This window comes from Rana temporaria, chromosome 13 (genome assembly GCF_905171775.1).
Source record: "Rana temporaria chromosome 13, aRanTem1.1, whole genome shotgun sequence".
Classification (NCBI taxonomy): domain Eukaryota; kingdom Metazoa; phylum Chordata; class Amphibia; order Anura; family Ranidae; genus Rana; species Rana temporaria.
This window is the reverse complement of record NC_053501.1, coordinates 3,340,082-3,358,111: the sequence shown is the minus strand read 5'-3', so window position 1 is coordinate 3,358,111 and position 18,030 is coordinate 3,340,082. Positions and strand designations below refer to the sequence as shown.

The 18,030-nt window shown below is 54.7% G+C and overlaps 1 protein-coding gene across 3 annotated transcripts in view; it reads left to right on the top strand.

Annotated features, from left to right (window-relative positions):
* Positions 1-10,480: 10,480 nt before the first annotated feature.
* EML1 (EMAP like 1) overlaps positions 10,481-18,030 on the top strand; it is a 54,233-nt gene continuing 46,683 nt past the window's right edge. The window contains exons 1-4 of one of the 3 annotated variants that reach the window (XM_040333017.1): positions 10,481-10,660; positions 13,029-13,058; positions 15,367-15,499; positions 17,439-17,489. In XM_040333017.1, the coding sequence (XP_040188951.1) occupies positions 10,504-10,660; positions 13,029-13,058; positions 15,367-15,499; positions 17,439-17,489 (371 nt within the window). In that variant the 5' untranslated portion in view covers positions 10,481-10,503. The remainder of the gene's footprint in view (positions 10,661-13,028; positions 13,059-15,366; positions 15,500-17,438; positions 17,490-18,030) is intronic. The other 2 variants (XM_040333018.1, XM_040333019.1) reach the window with 2 other exon arrangements.

Below are 18,030 nucleotides of genomic sequence, written 5' to 3'. Positions count from 1 at the left end.
AATGGGAGTCCCTCCCGCCTGTCTCTGCGCTGTCCAATGGGAGTCCCTCCCGCCTGTCTCTGCGCTGTCCAATGGGAGTCCCTCCCGCCTGTCTCTGCGCTGTCCAATGGGAGTCCCTCCCGCACTGTCTCTGCGCTGTCCAATGGGAGTCCCTCCCGCCTGTCTCTGCACTGTCCAATGGGAGTCCCTCCCGCCTGTCTCTGCACTGTCCAATGGGAGTCCCTCCCGCCTGTCTCTGCGCTGTCCAATGGCAGTCCCTCCCGCACTGTCCAATGGGAGTCCCTCCCGCCTGTCTCTGCGCTGTCCAATAAGTCCCTCCCGCCTGTCTCTGCGCTGTCCAATGGGAGTCCCCCCCCCCCCACCTGTCTGGGCACGGTCCAATTGGAGCCCCCCCCCCCGCCCCTGTCTGGGTGCGGTTCACTGGGAGTCCCCTGCGCCTGTCTGGGCGCGGTCCATTGGGAGTCCCCCCCCCCCCGCCTGTCTGGGCGCGGTCCAATGGGAGTCCCTCGCGCCTGTCTGGGCGCGGTCCAATGGGAGTCCCTCGCGCCTGTCTGAGCGCGGTCCAATGGGAGTCCCTCGCGCCTGTCTGGGCGCGGTCCAATGGGAGTCCCTCGCTCCTGTCTGGGCGCGGTCCAATGGGAGTCTACCCCCCCCCCGCCTGTCTGTCTGGGCGCGGTCCAATGGGAGTCCCACCTTCGGGGGGCAGGGTTAGACCTTCCGCTGGCCATTTAATTTATTTCTGAGATTTTTTGATGGATTTCTCATTTCCTGTATCAGACTAATGGAGAGCAATTAGGAAGATGCGGTGGAATGATGTCATGGCGGGATGAACGGCCGCATAGATCCGCGCAATGCTTTTAGCAGAGGAGCATTAATCACCCTTCACTATAAACATTGACCAATCAGCAAAGGGATGCAGAAACACCAGAGCCATTTCCTAATGACCTCTCCTGAGTGGATAATATTTCCCATTCCTTATGGAGAGCGCCATCAGGAGGTCAATCAATGCATCTTCATTGTCTTCACTATGAGCTGCATAGAGAGTCTTCTACAACCATCACAGAATACATTGTGTATATATATAATGTCTGGGGACATGCCGGGAGTACAGTAGAGGGGGGTGGTCTGGGGACATGCCGGGAGTACGGTGGAGGGGGGTGGTCTGGGGACATGCCGGGAGTACGGTAGAGGGGGGTGGTCTGGGGACATGCCGGGAGTACGGTAGAGGGGGGTGGTCTGGGGACATGCCGGGAGTACGGTAGGGGGAGGGTAGTCTGGGGACATGCCGGGAGTACGGTAGAGGGGGGTGGTCTGGGGACATGCCGGGAGTACGGTAGAGGGGGGTGGTCTGGGGACATGCCGGGAGTACGGTAGAGGGGGGTGGTCTGGGGACATGCTGGGAGTACGGTAGAGGGGGGTGGTCTGGGGACATGCTGGGAGTACGGTAGGGGGAGGGTAGTCTGGGGACATGCTGGGAGTACGGTAGAGGGGGGTGGTCTGGGGACATGCCGGGAGTACGGTAGAGGGGGGTGGTCTGGGGACATGCCGGGAGTACGGTAGAGAGGGGGGTAGTCTGGGGACATGCTGGGAGTACGGTAGAGGGGCGGTAGTCTGGGGACATGCCGGGAGTACGGTAGAGGGGCGGTAGTCTGGGGACATGCCGGGAGTACGGTAGAGGGGGGGTGGTCTGGGGACATGCTGGGAGTACGGTAGAGGGGGGTGGTCTGGGGACATGCTGGGAGTACGGTAGAGGGGGGTGGTCTCGGGAGTACGGTAGAGGGGAGTGGTCTGGGGACATGCTGGGAGTACGGTAGAGGGGGGTGGTCTGGGGACATGCTGGGAGTACGGTAGAGGGGCGTGGTCTGGGGACATGCTGGGAGTACGGTAGAGGGGGGTGGTCTGGGGACATGCCGGGAGTACGGTAGAGGGGGGTGGTCTGGGGACATGCTGGGAGTACGGTAGAGGGGCGTGGTCTGGGGACATGCTGGGAGTACGGTAGAGGGGGGTGGTCTGGGGACATGCCGGGAGTACGGTAGAGGGGGGTGGTCTGGGGACATGCCGGGAGTACGGTAGAGGGGGGTGGTCTGGGGACATGCTGGGAGTACGGTAGAGGGGGGTGGTCTGGGGACATGCCGGGAGTACGGTAGAGGGGGGTGGTCTGGGGACATGCTGGGAGTACGGTAGGGGGAGGGTAGTCTGGGGACATGCTGGGAGTACGGTAGAGAGGGGGGTAGTCTGGGGACATGCTGGGAGTACGGTAGAGGGGGGTGGTCTGGGGAAATGCCGGGAGTACGGTAGAGGGGGGTGGTCTGGGGACATGCCGGGAGTACGGTAGAGAGGGGGGTGGTCTGGGGACATGCTGGGAGTACGGTAGAGGAGGGGTGGTCTGGGGACATGCCGGGGGTACGGTAGAGGGGGTGTGGTCTGGGGACATGCTGGGAGTACGGTAGAGGGGGGTGGTCTGGGGACATGCCGGGAGTACGGTAGAGGGGGGTGGTCTGGGGACATGCTGGGAGTACGGTAGAGGGGCGTGGTCTGGGGACATGCTGGGAGTACGGTAGAGGGGGGTGGTCTGGGGACATGCCGGGAGTACGGTAGAGGGGGGTGGTCTGGGGACATGCCGGGAGTACGGTAGAGGGGGGTGGTCTGGGGACATGCCGGGAGTACGGTAGAGGGGGGTGGTCTGGGGACATGCCGGGAGTACGGTAGAGGGGGGTGGTCTGGGGACATGCTGGGAGTACGGTAGAGGGGGGTGGTCTGGGGACATGCCGGGAGTACGGTAGAGGGGGGTGGTCTGGGGACATGCTGGGAGTACGGTAGGGGGAGGGTAGTCTGGGGACATGCTGGGAGTACGGTAGAGAGGGGGGTAGTCTGGGGACATGCTGGGAGTACGGTAGAGAGGAGGGTAGTCTGGGGACATGCTGGGAGTACGGTAGGGGGAGGGTAGTCTGGGGAAATGCCGGGAGTACGGTAGAGGGGGGTGGTCTGGGGACATGCCGGGAGTACGGTAGAGAGGGGGGTGGTCTGGGGACATGCTGGGAGTACGGTAGAGGAGGGGTGGTCTGGGGACATGCCGGGGGTACGGTAGAGGGGGTGTGGTCTGGGGACATGCTGGGAGTACGGTAGAGGAGGGGTGGTCTGGGGACATGCCGGGAGTACGGTAGAGGGGGGGGTGGTCTGGGGACATGCTGGGAGTACGGTAGAGGGGGGTGGTCTGGGGACATGCCGGGAGTACGGTAGAGGGGCGTGGTCTGGGGACATGCTGGGAGTACGGTAGAGGGGCGTGGTCTGGGGACATGCCGGGAGTACGGTAGAGGGGGGTGGTCTGGGGACATGCCGGGAGTACGGTAGAGGGGGGGTGGTCTGGTGACATGCTGGAAGTACGGTAGAGGGGGGGTGGTCTGGGGACATGCCGGGAGTACGGTAGAGGGGGGTAGTCTGGGGACATGCCGGGAGTACGGTAGAGGGGGGTGGTCTGGGGACATGCCGGGAGTACGGTAGGGGGAGGGTAGTCTGGGGACATGCTGGGAGTACGGTAGAGGGGGGTGGTCTGGGGACATGCCGGGAATACGGTAGAGGGGGGTGGTCTGGGGACATGCTGGGAGTACGGTAGAGGGGGGTGGTCTGGGGACATGCTGGGAGTACGGTAGAGGGGGGGTAGTCTGGGGACATGCTGGGAGTACGGTAGAGGGGGGTGGTCTGGGGACATGCTGGAAGTACGGTAGAGGGGGGTAGTCTGGGGACATGCCGGGAGTACGGTAGAGGGGGGGTAGTCTGGGGACATGCTGGGAGTACGGTAGAGGGGGGTGGTCTGGGGACATGCCGGGAGTACGGTAGAGGGGGAAGGGGGGGTTCAGCATTTGTATCCTTATTGTAGGTTGTCAGGATTTCCCGTAATTGAGCCGGATGATGAGAATCTCATTCTAGGTTATGTGTATTGATTCCACCAATGGATTGCTCTCCATTATTATTGATGAGCTCGTCCGAGGAAAACTAACCGGGAACGTCATGGATTGGTTCCTTCGTCTCCCTCGGCTCTGGTTTGGCATAGACTTGGCTTCAGCTCGGCTTGTGGCGACTCTGATAAATCCCACATGTGCTCCTCTCTGATATCGACGCGTTTTATGTACAGCTCTGTGACTCAGTGCAGGTCTGCTGGGAGTACAGGGGAGGGGGCCGCCGGGAGGACTCAATCCAGAGACACAGCGGGAGTATGATGGGGGGGGTGGTCTGGAGACATGCCGGGAGTATGGTAGAGGGGGGGTAATTTGGGGACATGTCGGGAATACATAAATCTCAGACATCACTAGTGACACTGAACGTTCTCGGAGTCTTTTCTGATTTCATAAATAGGACATGTTCCTTTAAATGGTGGGTTGGTTGGTTGGGGGGCTGGACCTAAAAACAGGGGGGATGAGGTTTTTGGATCTGGATTTTAGAGGCAGCACTATATTAGAGGGGGTCCCTATGGGAGAGGAGGGGTCCCCTAAAGCAGGGTTTGACAAATTTGCTTGGAATCTAGGAGCCAGCTAAAAAAGTTAGGAGCCAGAAAACGCGCCCCGTCCCGACGAGTTTGCGCGCAGAAGCGAACACATACGTGAGCAGCGCCCGCATATGTAAACGGCGTTCAAACCACACATGTGAGGTATTGCCGCGATCGGTAGAGCGAGAGCAATAATTCTAGCACTAGACCTCCTCTGTAACTCAAAACATGCAACCTGTAGAATTTTTTTAAACGTCGCCTATGGAGATTTTAAAGGGTAAAAGTTTGTCGCCATTCCACGAGCGGGCGTAATTTTGAAGCGTGACATGTTGGGTATGAATTTACTCGGCGTAACATTATCTTTCATAATATTAAAAAAAATTGGGATAACTTTACTGTTGTCTTATTTTTTAATTAAAAAAAAGTGTATTTTTTTCCCAAAAAAGTGCGCTTGTAAGACCGCTGCGCAAATACGGCATGACAGAAAGTATTGCAACGACCGCCATTTTATTCTCTAGGGTGTTAGGATAAAAAATATATATAATGTTTTGGGGTTCTAATTAGAGGGAAGACGATGGCAGTGAAAATAGTGAAAAATTACATTAGAATTGCTGTTTAACTTCTAATACCAACGGCCACCACCAGATGGCGCCAGCTCACACATCTGGTGGTAATAACTTCTAATACCAATGGCTCACCACCAGATGGCGCCAGCTCACAAAAAAAACCTTTTTTTTTTTTTTTTTTGCCCCTCCTTCCAAGCCAAGTCGCCAGGACCCTATTTCTAGTCGCCATGGCGACCTGGCGACCGGGATTTGTCGAGCCTTGCCCTAAAGAGTGCAATGAGAGGACAAGCCAACGCGTTTCAGGGGCTCAGCACTCCTTCCTCAAAAAATGACTGGTGACCTGAGAATTTTATTTTTCTTGATGAAAAGGAGTGTTGAGCCCCTGAAACGCGTTGGTTTCTTTTTGCTATCCATTGTCATGTGTAGTAATAGACGGAACTTCCTCTGGATCTGAGTTTTCCGTAGAAGAATTTTCTGTCAATAAAAGAGAGTTTGAAAATGGATCTTTCCGGGATGATCCCGGCTCTGCCCGTTTGCATTTCTCTTTCTTTGCGATAGTCGTCCTGCAGGCGCAGCTTCTATCCAAGTCTGCAGAACGTTGCACCTTTCTCCTCAGAACTCCGAGAAGTGAAGGTAGATTCCCGATTTGTAAACGCTCTTCAGTACTTTCTGTGGCCCTTCACGCTGGACGTTCTAAAAATGGCGGTAGCTTTGCAGCGATATTTTTAACGTTTTTCCGCGTTTGGCGTTTTAGTTAAAAAAAAATGTCAATGCTTTAAAAAAAGCAGGCGAGTCGCGTTTTTGAGTGTTTATCTGCGTTTTTGTGATGTAAGAGCATTTTTACAGATGGAAAAAATTCCTCTCAGAACCCTCCTAGTTTTGAGGGTTTTGTTACAGCCAAAAACAGTTCATGACAGTCCATGTGTGCACGGGGACGCGCGGGAGAGCCACGGGGACGCGCGGGAGAGCCATGGAGATACGCGGGAGCACATTTAGAACATGGAGACACGCGGGAGAGCCACAGGGACACGCGGGAGAGCCACAGGGACATGCGGGAGCACATTTAGAACATGGAGACAGGCGGGAGAGCCACAGGGACATGCGGGAGCACATTTAGAACACGGGGACACGCGGGAGCACATTTAGAACATGGAGACACGCGGGAGAGCCACAGGGACATGCAGGAGCACATTTAGAACACGGGGACACGCGGGAGAGCCACGGGGACACGCGGGAGAGCCACAGGGACATGCGGGAGCACATTTAGAACATGGAGACAGGCGGGAGAGCCATGGAGACACGCGCAGGAGAGCAATGCTCAAGCACATTTAGACCATGGAGAACCATGGAGATACACGGGAGAGCCACGGAGAAACGCACAAGCACATTTAGACCATGGAGACACGCGCGGAAGAGCAATGCGCAAGCATATTTAGAACCATGGAGACAGGCGGGAGCAGATTTAGGGGTGGAAGTTCTGTACACGAGTCTTCGGAAACTTCTGGATACAAAATCTCTAATCTGACTTATTTAGTATTCAGATTTTCCACTGAAGATAGTAAATTCTTCCTCCTCGGGGTTGGTGGTCATCCAATGAGGGGGCTGAAGAGCTCAGCAATGACATCATCGGCTCCACAATCCAGCCCGCCGCTGGGCGACGCTTCCTCTGTATGCAGAAAGGTCGCAGATTTTCCACTCTCTAAAAATGGAAGCCAAATTCCTCCGACCTATAGATAGTGCAGCGCGTTCTGATCCCTGCCTGGGAAGACTCCGATCTTTATTCATTCTCGGGGGATGGGCAGAGGTTAGGGCCAACGATCGTACGTGAGAAGACTCCGATCTTCATTCATTCTCAGGGATGGGCAGAGGTTAGGGCCAACGATCGTACATAGGAAGACTCCGATCTTCATTCATTCTCGGGGGATGGGCAGAGTTCGCTGCAGGATATAGAAATGATCGGAAGGTGAAGATCTCCTTTTTACGGTCCGGGATCCATTTTATGGGTTGGGTGACAGCAGATTGATGAGCTCCTCTCTCTGCTCCTATCAGGAATGTCCCTTCTGAGCACACGATTGGCTCCTTGTGCTGCTTCTTCTGCACTCCAGCTCTGCTGCAGAGGACTACAAGAAGTCGATCCCCCGGTCTTCAACTGATTGTATTATAAAAAGGTGTCCCGACATTGGTGTTCTCGGAGCCAATCCCCGGGCACAGCCAGGAGGGTGAGGGGAGAACGTGGCAGAGGCGAGCGAGGAGCCATGTGAGGGGCGAGCAAGAAGCGTGAGGGGGGAGAGGCGAGCGAGGAGCCATGTGAGGGGCGAGCAAGAAGCGTGAGAGGGGAGAGGCGAGCGAGGAGCCATGTGAGGGGCGAGCGAGGAGCCATGTGAAGGGCGAGCAAGAAGCGTGAGGGGGAAGAGGCGAGCAAGGAGCGATGTGAGGGGCGAGTGAGGAACGATGTGAGGGGTGAGCGAGGGGCGAGTGAGGAACATGAGGGGGGAGAGGCGAGCGAGGAGCAATGTGAGGGGCGAGTGAGGAACGATGTGAGGGGCGAGTGAGGAACATGAGGGGGGAGAGGCGAGCGAGGAGCGATGTGAGCGAGGAGCCACGTGAAGGGCGAGTAAGAAACATGAGGGGGAAGAGGCGAGCAAGGAGCGATGTGAGGGGCGAGCAAGAAGCGTGAGGGGGGAGAGGCGAGCGAGGAGCGATGTGAGGGGCGAGCAAGAAGCGTGAGGGGGGAGAGGCGAGCGAGGAGCGATGTGAGGGGCGAGCAAGAAGCGTGAGGGGGGAGAGGCGAGCGAGGAGCGATGTGAGGGGCGAGCAAGAAGCGTGAGGGGGGAGAGGCGAGCGAGGAGCCATGTGAGGGGCGAGCGAGGAGCGAGGGAGGAGCCATGTGAGGGGCGAGCGAGCGAGGAGCCATGTAAGGGGCGAGCAAGAAGCGTGAGAGGGGAGAGGTGAGCGAGGAGCCATGTGAGGGGCGAGCAAGAAGCATGAGGGGGGAGAGGCGAGCGAGGAGCCATGTGAGGGGCGAGCGAGGAGCCATGTGAGGAGCGAGGGAGGAGCCATGTGAGGGGCGGAATCCTCCTCGTTCTGAATGCGGTGAGAATGATGAACGATCGGGTTGGACGCAGTGAACTTTGGAACTTCCCAGTAGCTGATCTCTGACCCCGGACAGGTTGATGAACTTTGTTTTAGGAGTCGCTCAGCGGGGAAAGTTTTCTTTTTTTTTTCTTCTCACATTTTGGCCGTTTGACACAATTTTGCAACTTTGACCCGAGTTGGTGAATCCGCTGAGATCATCTTTTTCTTATTTTTATTTTTTTATTTAAAAATTTGTTTCAAAATAGTAAAAAAATAAAAATAATTTTTAAATGTAGCGTTTCTATTTCTTGTGATTATATTTTCTCCTGCGATCTCACATACTGTATGTATATTAGTCGGTGTTTTGTGCCTGGAATGTGGCCCCCCTAATAAACACCGACCCCCCCAACTGACACCTGGAACCACAATATACTGACCTTGACCTTTGCTCCTGATCTTGATCTTGACCTTGCACACCTTGATCTTGTATGTGTTTTGTTTTATTTTTTTACATTTCCTCTCCCGCAAAGAACATATGATGGAATGGATCCTGTATATACAGTGCTTGGAAAAAGTATTCATACCCCTTGAAATTTCACACATTTTGTCATGTGACAACCAAAAATGTATTTTATTGGGATTTTATGTGAAGTGGAAGGAAAACGAGGGGGGGGGGGGGGGGTAAAAATGAAATCGGCAGCTACAAATCCGGTACAAATCCTGGAGCTGCTGACTTTTAGGGCACTTACCTGTCCAGGGAGTCCACCATGTCGAGACCACCGCCGATCTTCGGATCGGCCACCACCATTCGTGCTGAGGGAATCCGGCAGTGAAGCCTTTTCGTCTTCACTTCAGGTTCCCTACTGCGCATGTGCGACGCACGCTGCGCTTTCTAATTGGTGTATAGCTGATCCTCGTAGAGGTTGGAGGTGATCGGTGTATAGATGACCCTCGTAGAGGTCGGAGGTGATTGGTGTGTGGATGACCCTCGTAGAGGTCGGAGGTGATCGGTGTGTGGGGTCACCGGCGGGGTTTAGAAGGATTGTATTGGAGGAAAGGAGACACAGGGACGGGACGCGTTCTTCACACATGGGACTTTATTCTGATTGGTGGATGAAGAGGCGCTCGTTTTATTTGGCGACGATCATTGGCAGAACATTTTCTAGGTGCCGATTGTCTATATCTTCCTGCCGGGGGGCCCCTGGGCCTCGTTTTTACCGCTGAAGGGATTTTTTGTCCTGGTGATATTTTGGGAATATATGAAAATACTCGGCGCCTGGCTGTCAATCTGTTCTAATGGTCACTGACCCGGCACAAGAAACCCGGAGCTGCGACTTCTGCCCGACTTTCTACATTTTTGTCTTCATGACGATTTCCAGCCAAACGGTGACCAGAAAAGCCCCCCTCCCCCGTGTTTTCTGCGTCTCCCTATGAGGATCATACGTGTGTCCGGAGCCCTTCTATGACGCAGTTTCTATTTCCATTGTGCGATTCTGACTGAACTCCTCGTATGATCCTCATAGGGAGACGCAGAAAACACGGGGGAGGGGGGCTTTTCTGGTCACCGTTTGGCTGGAAATCGTCATGAAGACAAAAATGTAGAAAGTCGGGCAGAAGTCGCAGCTCCGGGTTTCTTGTGCCGGGTCAGTGACCATTAGAACAGATTGACAGCCAGGCGCCGAGTATTTTCATATATTCCCAAAATATCACCAGGACAAAAAATCCCTTCCGCGGTAAAAACGAGGCCCAGGGGCCCCCCGGCAGGAAGATATAGACAATCGGCACCTAGAAAATGTTCTGCCAATGATCGTCACCAAATAAAACGAGCGCCTCTTCATCCACCAATCAGAATAAAGTCCCATGTGTGAAGAATGCGTCCCGTCCCTGTGTCTCCTTTCCTCCAATACAATCCTTCTAAACTCCGCCGGTGACCCATCACCTCTCGTGTATGACGTCAGAGACGAAACGCGTTGTAAATCCACTCCAATACATTTTTTGAGGACAGTTGACGTTTTCTGGTTGGTCGGTATTTTCAGGAGAGGTGGGCGGGTCTTCCAGTATGTGTCATAACTCGGAGCCGTTGCTAGGGATCGTTCAGGAAGACGGTTGTCCAGAGGAGAATTCCGTCCCAATAACATGGAGGAGACGCAGAATATTCGGGTGATTTGTGTGGAAATGGTGAAAACACGGAGGGGCGGGATTTACTGGAGAGTGTAGAATGTGGTGCAGCTGTGTGGGAGCCAATCGGCTTCCAGGATTTATTATCAAGTTAGAAGTTGATTGGCTGCACCACATTCGGGGGACGCATTGCCTGACTCTGTCCTGAATTGTGCTTTTCTTTATGTCGTTTCAGATGACAGCGCCTCGGCGTCCAGCAGCATGGAGGTGACGGAGCGCGTTGCGTCCCTGGAGCAGCGGGTGCAGATCCAGGAGGACGAGATCCAGCTGTTGAAGTCGGCCTTGGCTGATGTAGTGAGGAGGCTGAACGCGTCGGAGGAGCAGCAGGCACTACAGACCCGGAAGGGACCCACCAAAGGTGCGTTGGTGTCACTGTGTATCCATTGTGGTCACCAGGTGTAGCCCAGCCCCCGCCTGTGTATTTTTACATGACGGGGTCCTGGACTTTTAATTATTGCTATCGGGTTATATGCAGCTACTTCCAGGTGATTGGACACTGAGAAGGCTGCAGGGACATCAGACTATTTAACTCCTCCCACTCCCAGCTATATAACCCCTCCCACTCCCAGCTATATAACCCCTCCTACTCCCAGCTATATAACCCCCTCCTACTCCCAGCCAATGTAACCCCCTCCTACTCCCAGCCAATGTAACCCCCTCCTACTCCCAGCCAATGTAACCCCCTCCTACTCCCAGCCAATGTAACCCCTCCTACTCGCAGCCAATGTAACCCCTCCTACTCGCAGCCAATGTAACCCCTCCTACTCCCAGCCAACGTAACCCCTCCTACTCCCGGCCAATGTAACCCCCTCCTACTCCCGGCCAATGTAACCCCTCCTACTCCCGGCCAATGTAACCCCCTCCTACTCCCGCCAATGTAACCCCCTCCTACTCCCGGCCAATGTAACCCCCTCCTACTCCCGGCCAATGTAACCCCCTCCTACTCCCGGCCAATGTAACCCCCTCCTACTCCCGGCCAATGTAACCCCCCTCCTACTCCCGGCCAATGTAACCCCCTCCTACTCCCGGCCAATGTAACCCCCTCCTACTCCCGGCCAATGTAACCCCTCCTACTCCCAGCCAATGTAACCCCTCCTACTCCCAGCCAATGTAACCCCTCCTACTCCCAGCCAACGTAACCCCCTCCTACTCCCAGCCAATGTAACCCCTCCTACTCCCAGCCAATGTAACCCCTCCTACTCCCAGCCAACGTAACCCCCTCCTACTCCCGGCCAATGTAACCCCTCCTACTCCCGGCCAATGTAACCCCCTCCTACTCCCGGCCAATGTAACCCCCTCCTACTCCCGGCCAATGTAACCCCCTCCCACTCCCAGCCAATGTAACCCCTCCTACTCCCGGCCAATGTAACCCCCTCCTACTCCCGGCCAATGTAACCCCCTCCTACTCCCGGCCAATGTAACCCCCTCCTACTCCCGGCCAATGTAACCCCCTCTTACTCCCGGCCAATGTAACCCCTCTTACTCCGGGCCAATGTAACCCCTCTTACTCCGGGCCAATGTAACCCCTCTTACTCCGGGCCAATGTAACCCCTCTTACTCCGGGCCAATGTAACCCCCTCCTACTCTCAGTGATGACTCCAACAGCCAATCACTTCCTCCATGGGAAGTGACCTCACAGCAAATTACCTTCACACAGGAAATTACCCAACAGGAAATCCTTCCAACAGGCTGAATTAATAAAAACAACCAATGAATAATGGCTAAAGGGGAGAGTATCGGCTCGCGCCAAGGTGGGGAGGGGAGGTATCGGCTCGCGCCAAGGTGGGGAGGGGAGGTATCGGCTCGCGCAAAGGTGGGGAGGGGAGGTATCGGCTCGTGCCAAGGTGGGGAGGGGAGGCGAGGCATCGTCTCGCGCCAAGTTGGGGAGGGGAGGTATCGGCTTGCGCAAAGGTGGGGAGGGGAGGCATCGTCTCGCGCCAAGGTGGGGAGGGGAGGTATCGGCTCGCGCCAAGGTGGGGAGGGGAGGTATCGGCTCGCGCAAAGGTGGGGAGGGGAGGTATCGGCTCGTGCCAAGGAGGGGAGGCGAGGCATCGGCTCGCGCCAAGTTGGGGAGGGGAGGTATCGGCTCGCGCAAAGGTGGGGAGGGGAGGTATCGGCTCGTGCCAAGGTGGGGAGGGGAGGCGAGGCATCGTCTCGCGCCAAGGTGTGGAGGGGAGGTATCGGCTCGCGCCAAGGTGGGGAGGGGAGGCATCGTCTCGCGCCAAGGTGGGGAGGGGAGGCATCGTCTCGCGCCAAGGTGGGGAGGGGAGGCATCGTCTCGCGCCAAGGTGGGGAGGGGAGGCATCGTCTCGCGCCAAGGTGGGGAGGGGAGGCATCGTCTCGCGCCAAGGTGGGGAGGGGAGGCATCGCCCCGCGGCACGGTATGGCGGGGAGGTATCGGGCCGCGGCACGGAATGGCGGGGAGGTATCGGGCCGCGGCACGGTATGGCGGGGAGGTATCGGGCCGCGCCACGGTATGGCGGGGAGGTATCGGCCCACGCTATGGAGAGGGGGAGGGGAATTATGGTTGTTATGTTTGCTTTGACCCTGTTGTCACCTTTTTGTTCTAGAACAGGAAGTGAGGGCTGTCCCTACAATGGGGACCCTGGCAGTAACTTGGTGCCGACTTTTCTCTTATATTCAGTTTTTTTTCTTCTTTTTAATTGAAATGAGAATTGTAAATCCAATCTTCTAGAAATGTGAGGTGTTCTCTGTTCTGTATACAGCGCCCTCTGCTGGGAAAGAGAAGCAGAAAGGTAACTCGTCTTCATCGATAAATTCTTCTTGTGTTGTGCAGCACTAACAGAACGGCTCCCATATTGCATGAATCCTGAGAGTGTTTTTGTTTTTTATGTTTCAACTTTTAGTTTTTTAACTTTTTGGATAATTCTAAATAATTTTTGGACCGGCCTTGCTGCTTCTTGTGCTTTTATTATAGAATGTCGGTTTTTGCACTTCCGTATTAAAGCGTCTCCTACTTCTTAAAGCCCAAATCCAGCTTCTTCTTTCATCAATCTCTCCTCCAAATAAAAAAACCCCGCCTTTGCCGCCGTACTCCCCGTATCTCCAGTGCTGTCCCTGCAGGATCACCACTCCCAAAACCAATGGTCCTTATCTGGGTTGTGTGACTCCCAGTGTCATTCATTCATTTCTTTTCCTGTGAGCCTGCCGGGGAATGCTGAGAGTCGTGACCGCACATCATTGCACGCTGCCGGAAGACTTTTATTCTCCGGCTCTCCACGTCGTCCTTCTGCGGCTCTCCACGTCGTCCTTCTGCGGCTCTCCACGTCGTCCTTCTCCGGTCTCCCGGTGTCTTCCTCTGTGTGCTCCTCCAGGTCTCCACGTCGTCCTTCTCCGGTCTCCCGGTGTCTTCCTCTGTGTGCTCCTCCGGCTCTCCACGTTGTCCTTCTCCGGCTCTCCACGTCGTCCTTCTGCGGCTCTCCACGTCGTCCTTCTCCGGTCTCCCGGTGTCTTCCTCTGTGTGCTCCTCCGGCTCTCCATGTCGTCCTTCTCCGGTCTCCCGGTGTCTTCCTCTGTGTGCTCCTCCGGCTCTCCATGTCGTCCTTCTCCGGTCTCCCGGTGTCTTCCTCTGTGTGCTCCTCCGGCTCTCCACGTTGTCCTTCTCCGGCTCTCCACGTCGTCCTTCTGCGGCTCTCCACGTCGTCCTTCTCCGGTCTCCCGGTGTCTTCCTCTGTGTGCTCCTCCGGCTCTCCATGTCGTCCTTCTCCGGTCTCCCGGTGTCTTCCTCTGTGTGCTCCTCCGGCTCTCCATGTCGTCCTTCTCCGGTCTCCCGGTGTCTTCCTCTGTGTGCTCCTCCGGCTCTCCACGTCGTCCTTCTCCGGCTCTCCACGTCGTCCTTCTCCGGCTCTCCACGTCGTCCTTCTCCGGCTCTCCACGTCGTCCTTCTCCGGCTCTCCACGTCGTCCTTCTCCGGCTCTCCACATCGTCCTTCTCCGGCTCTCCACATCGTCCTTCTCCTGTCTCCCGGTGTCTTCCTCCCTGTGCTCCTCCGGCTCTCCACGTCGTCCTTCTCCAGTCTCCCGGTGTCTTCCTCCGGCTCTCCACGTCGTCCTTCGGCTCTCCACGTTGTCCTCCTCTGTGTGCTCCTCCTGCTCCCCGTGTCCTCCTCTGGCTCTCCACGTTGTCCTCCTCTGTGTGCTCCTCCTGCTCCCCGTGTCCTCCTCTGGCTCTCCACGTTGTCCTCCTCTGTGTGCTCCTTCTGCTCCCCGTGTCCTCCTCCGGCTCTCCACGTTGTCCTTCACCAGTCTCCTGGTATCTTCCTCCAGCTCTCCACGTTGCCGTGCTCCGGCTCTCGGTGTCCTCCTCTGTGTGCTTCTCCGGCTCTCTGCGTCGTCCTTCTCCGGCTCCACGTTGTCCTTTTCCAGTCACCCCGGTGTCTTCCTCCGGCTCTCCACGTCATCCTCCTCTGGCTCTCGGTGTCCTTCTCTGTGTGCTCCTTCGGTCTCCCGGTGTCCTCCGGCTCTCTGCATCTTCCGGCTCCCGGTGTCTTCCCTTTCCGGCTCCCTGTGTCCTCCAGTCCCCTCCCCCTGTCCTGGATCTGTCAGGATGGAGAGTGGAGGAAGGGGCTGGTATATCTGTAATTTATCATCTCCTTCCTTTTCTAAATGCACAGAGTCTATGATCATTGACTGTCCAATCATAACAGAGCATTGTAACCAGTTTTCTCTTCTTCAGGTTATGAATGGGGAGGAGCCTCTGTCACCTGTCCATTCATCCTCAGTGCAGCTGAGACTGCAGAGAAAGGGACTGGGGAATCACTCCCTTTCCATGTCTCAAAGAGGAGATTTCCCCGCCAAAAAGAAAACAGAAAAAGAAAAATAACAGAAAAAATATTAATTGTAAAAAAATATAAAAATAAACAACTGACACGCCCCATCAGTGCTGCATATTAGTGCCTTTGTCACATGACATAAAAAAAATCTGTTCTCGGTCCTAATCAGTGCAACCCTAATATTGTTATCATGTGATGGCGGCTAACCGCATGCTTGTCATTCTGACACTAGAGGCAGACGGAGCATTTGATATATTTCTTTGATTCTACAGCTCGCCCATTGGTCCAGGGACTGACAATGAGGAACGCCGTAAACAGCGAGACCATCTTACCAAAGAAACCTACTGGCTCTCTCCCTTCTCCTTCGGGGACCCGGAAAGACATCGTTCCACTAACATCCAAAAGGTAAGTGTCTGAGGCTGGAGGTCCTGATCCATGGTCGCTCAATCATCTCCGAGGCTGGAGGTCCTGATCCATGGCCACTCTGTCATCTCCGAGGCTGGAGGTCCTGATCCATGGCCGCTCTGTCATCTCCGAGGCTTGGGGTCCTGATCCATTGGCGCTCTGTCATCACCGAGGCTGGGGATTCTGATCCATGGCCGCTCTGTCATCTCCGAGGCTTGGGGTCCTGATCCATGGCCGCTCTGTCATCTCCGAGGCTGGAGGTCATGATCCATGGCCGCTCTGTCATCTCCGAGGCTGGAGGTCATGATCCATGGCCGCTCTTTTTTAATTCAGAGGCTGGGGATTCTGATCCATGGCCGCTCTGTCATCTCCAAGGCTGGGGGTCCTGATCCATGGCCGCTCTGTCATTTCAGAGGCTGGGGATTCTGATCCATGGCCGCTCTCTCATCTCCGAGGCTGATCTTTACCCATAACTGCTTGATAAAAATGATGTTCTGTAGCAAAGAACATCCATTCCACATTAAGAATTCTGCTACCAACATTAATGTGTGCTGTACATTGTCTCAGCATTGCTCCTGTTTCTCCTTGTCCTTGTTTATGGCATGTCAAAATCAATGGTTCCCTATGAGAGCCGTCTTAACTGATCCAACTTTCAGCTCATTGATTTTGAAGGAACTGACCTGTCTTGTGGCATACAGCTTGTGCTCTGAGGATCTTGAAAAGGAATCCCACACCATGCATGGGGGCCCCCCAGATCCAACCAGGCCCTTTGAGTCTGGTATGGATCCTGAAAGAGAACCCCATGCAAAAATGAAAATTTTTTTAAAATGTGGTGTCCCCCCCCAGACCATACCAGACTTTTCGGTCTGGTATGAATTTTGAGGGGAAGCCCCAAGGCAAAATAACTAAACAACGTGGGGTCCTGATCCATGGTCGCTCAGTCAGGAATGCCCAGGTAGTAATGCACTCACATGAACAATATAACATAAAAGACCTTCCTCCACGAGTGCGGACTCGCAATAAATCTGTGCCTCCAACACTTCCCCTCTATCTGTGGCTCAGTCCAGACACTCAGATGTGGCAGTCATACATGGGGGGAAGTGGAATAAACAACCACAGCGTAGCCCAGTCAGACGTGAAAAGTTTATTTTAAAAACACTTAAAAACTCACATTTAAAATCGGAATTGCTGCATCAATCCGACGAGTGGCGAACTCGTATATCCAGTGGTCGGATGCTGGAGTGTGTCAAGCCCTCCAATCCCGACGCGTATCGTCAACATGTGACTTCATCAGGGGACTTTTAATATCAGGACACTTCATGTCCAGGGATCCCAAGATGTCGGCATCCCAGGTGATTTTTTCACTGGAAAGGCGGCGGCTGAGGGCGTAAGCGTGTTGGGGGACGTAGACGCGCCCATGGCATGCCCGGGGCGTGGCGTGCTGGGGGACGTAGGGGTGTTAGGGGGACATAGGCACGCTGGGGGGCGTAGACGTGCTGGGGCTGTGATGCTTTGTTTCTATGTAGGTATTCTATCCACTGTCACTGTTTGATCGGGGGGCACTATTGTCTGCTGAACATGGGACCATACTGCAAGCACTCAGTGCATGAGGTTGTGGTATGGTAGTTCAGCATTTAGGGGGTTACAAGAGGCTCTTCCGACTTCCTCGTGGGCGGGAGTAATGGGTGGAGGAGTCCAGTTTTGCCTATTTACTGTCTAAAATTTTTTTTCAGAACTTTTTAAAAATGTTGTTTTGTTATATATTTATAGCTCTTGTCTTCAGTGGTCTTTGTGTTCTTCTGTAGATCTCTTGTAATGTTGGGATAGCTCTGTATGTCCTCCTGTCTCGTTGTCTGCTGATCTGTCTGCTGATCTGTCTGCTGATCTGTTTTTGCACTCATTTACACTTTGCTTCTTTCCTGCATCATTCTGGCTCTAGCAAGTCTGTGCGTCTCGTGAATACATGTAAAATAACTAAAGCCACATCCAGGTAAATGCTTTTCATTACTTTCCTTTCCATGATTGTGACTCTTTACTGATGTTCATCCTCTGAGGCCGGTCACACCTATATAGGTTGCAGGTTGTATATTCCGGGGGCATTTTTTAATACATGTTTTTGATTCATTGAAGTTTATGGAACCAAAAATCTGAAAAGTCCTTGGCCCTTTCCAAAACTTTTTTCTTTCCACAGATGTGAACATGACCCATAGGAAACCATGTTGGATGGACTGTAGGGCGTTGGATGGACTGTAGGGCATTGGATGGACTGTAGGGCTGGACTGTAGGGTGTTAGATGGACTGTAGGGTGTTAGATGGACTGTAGGGTGTTAGATGGACTGTCGGGTGTAGGGTTGGGCTGCCGGGTGTTGGATGGACTGTAGGGTTGGACTGCCGGGTGTTGGATGGACTGTAGGGTTGGACTGCCGGGTGTTGGATGGACTGCAGGGTTGGATGGACTGTCGGGTTGGACTTTCAGGATGTTAGATGGACTGTCGGGTTGGACTGTCGCTTGTTAGATGGACTGTAGGGTT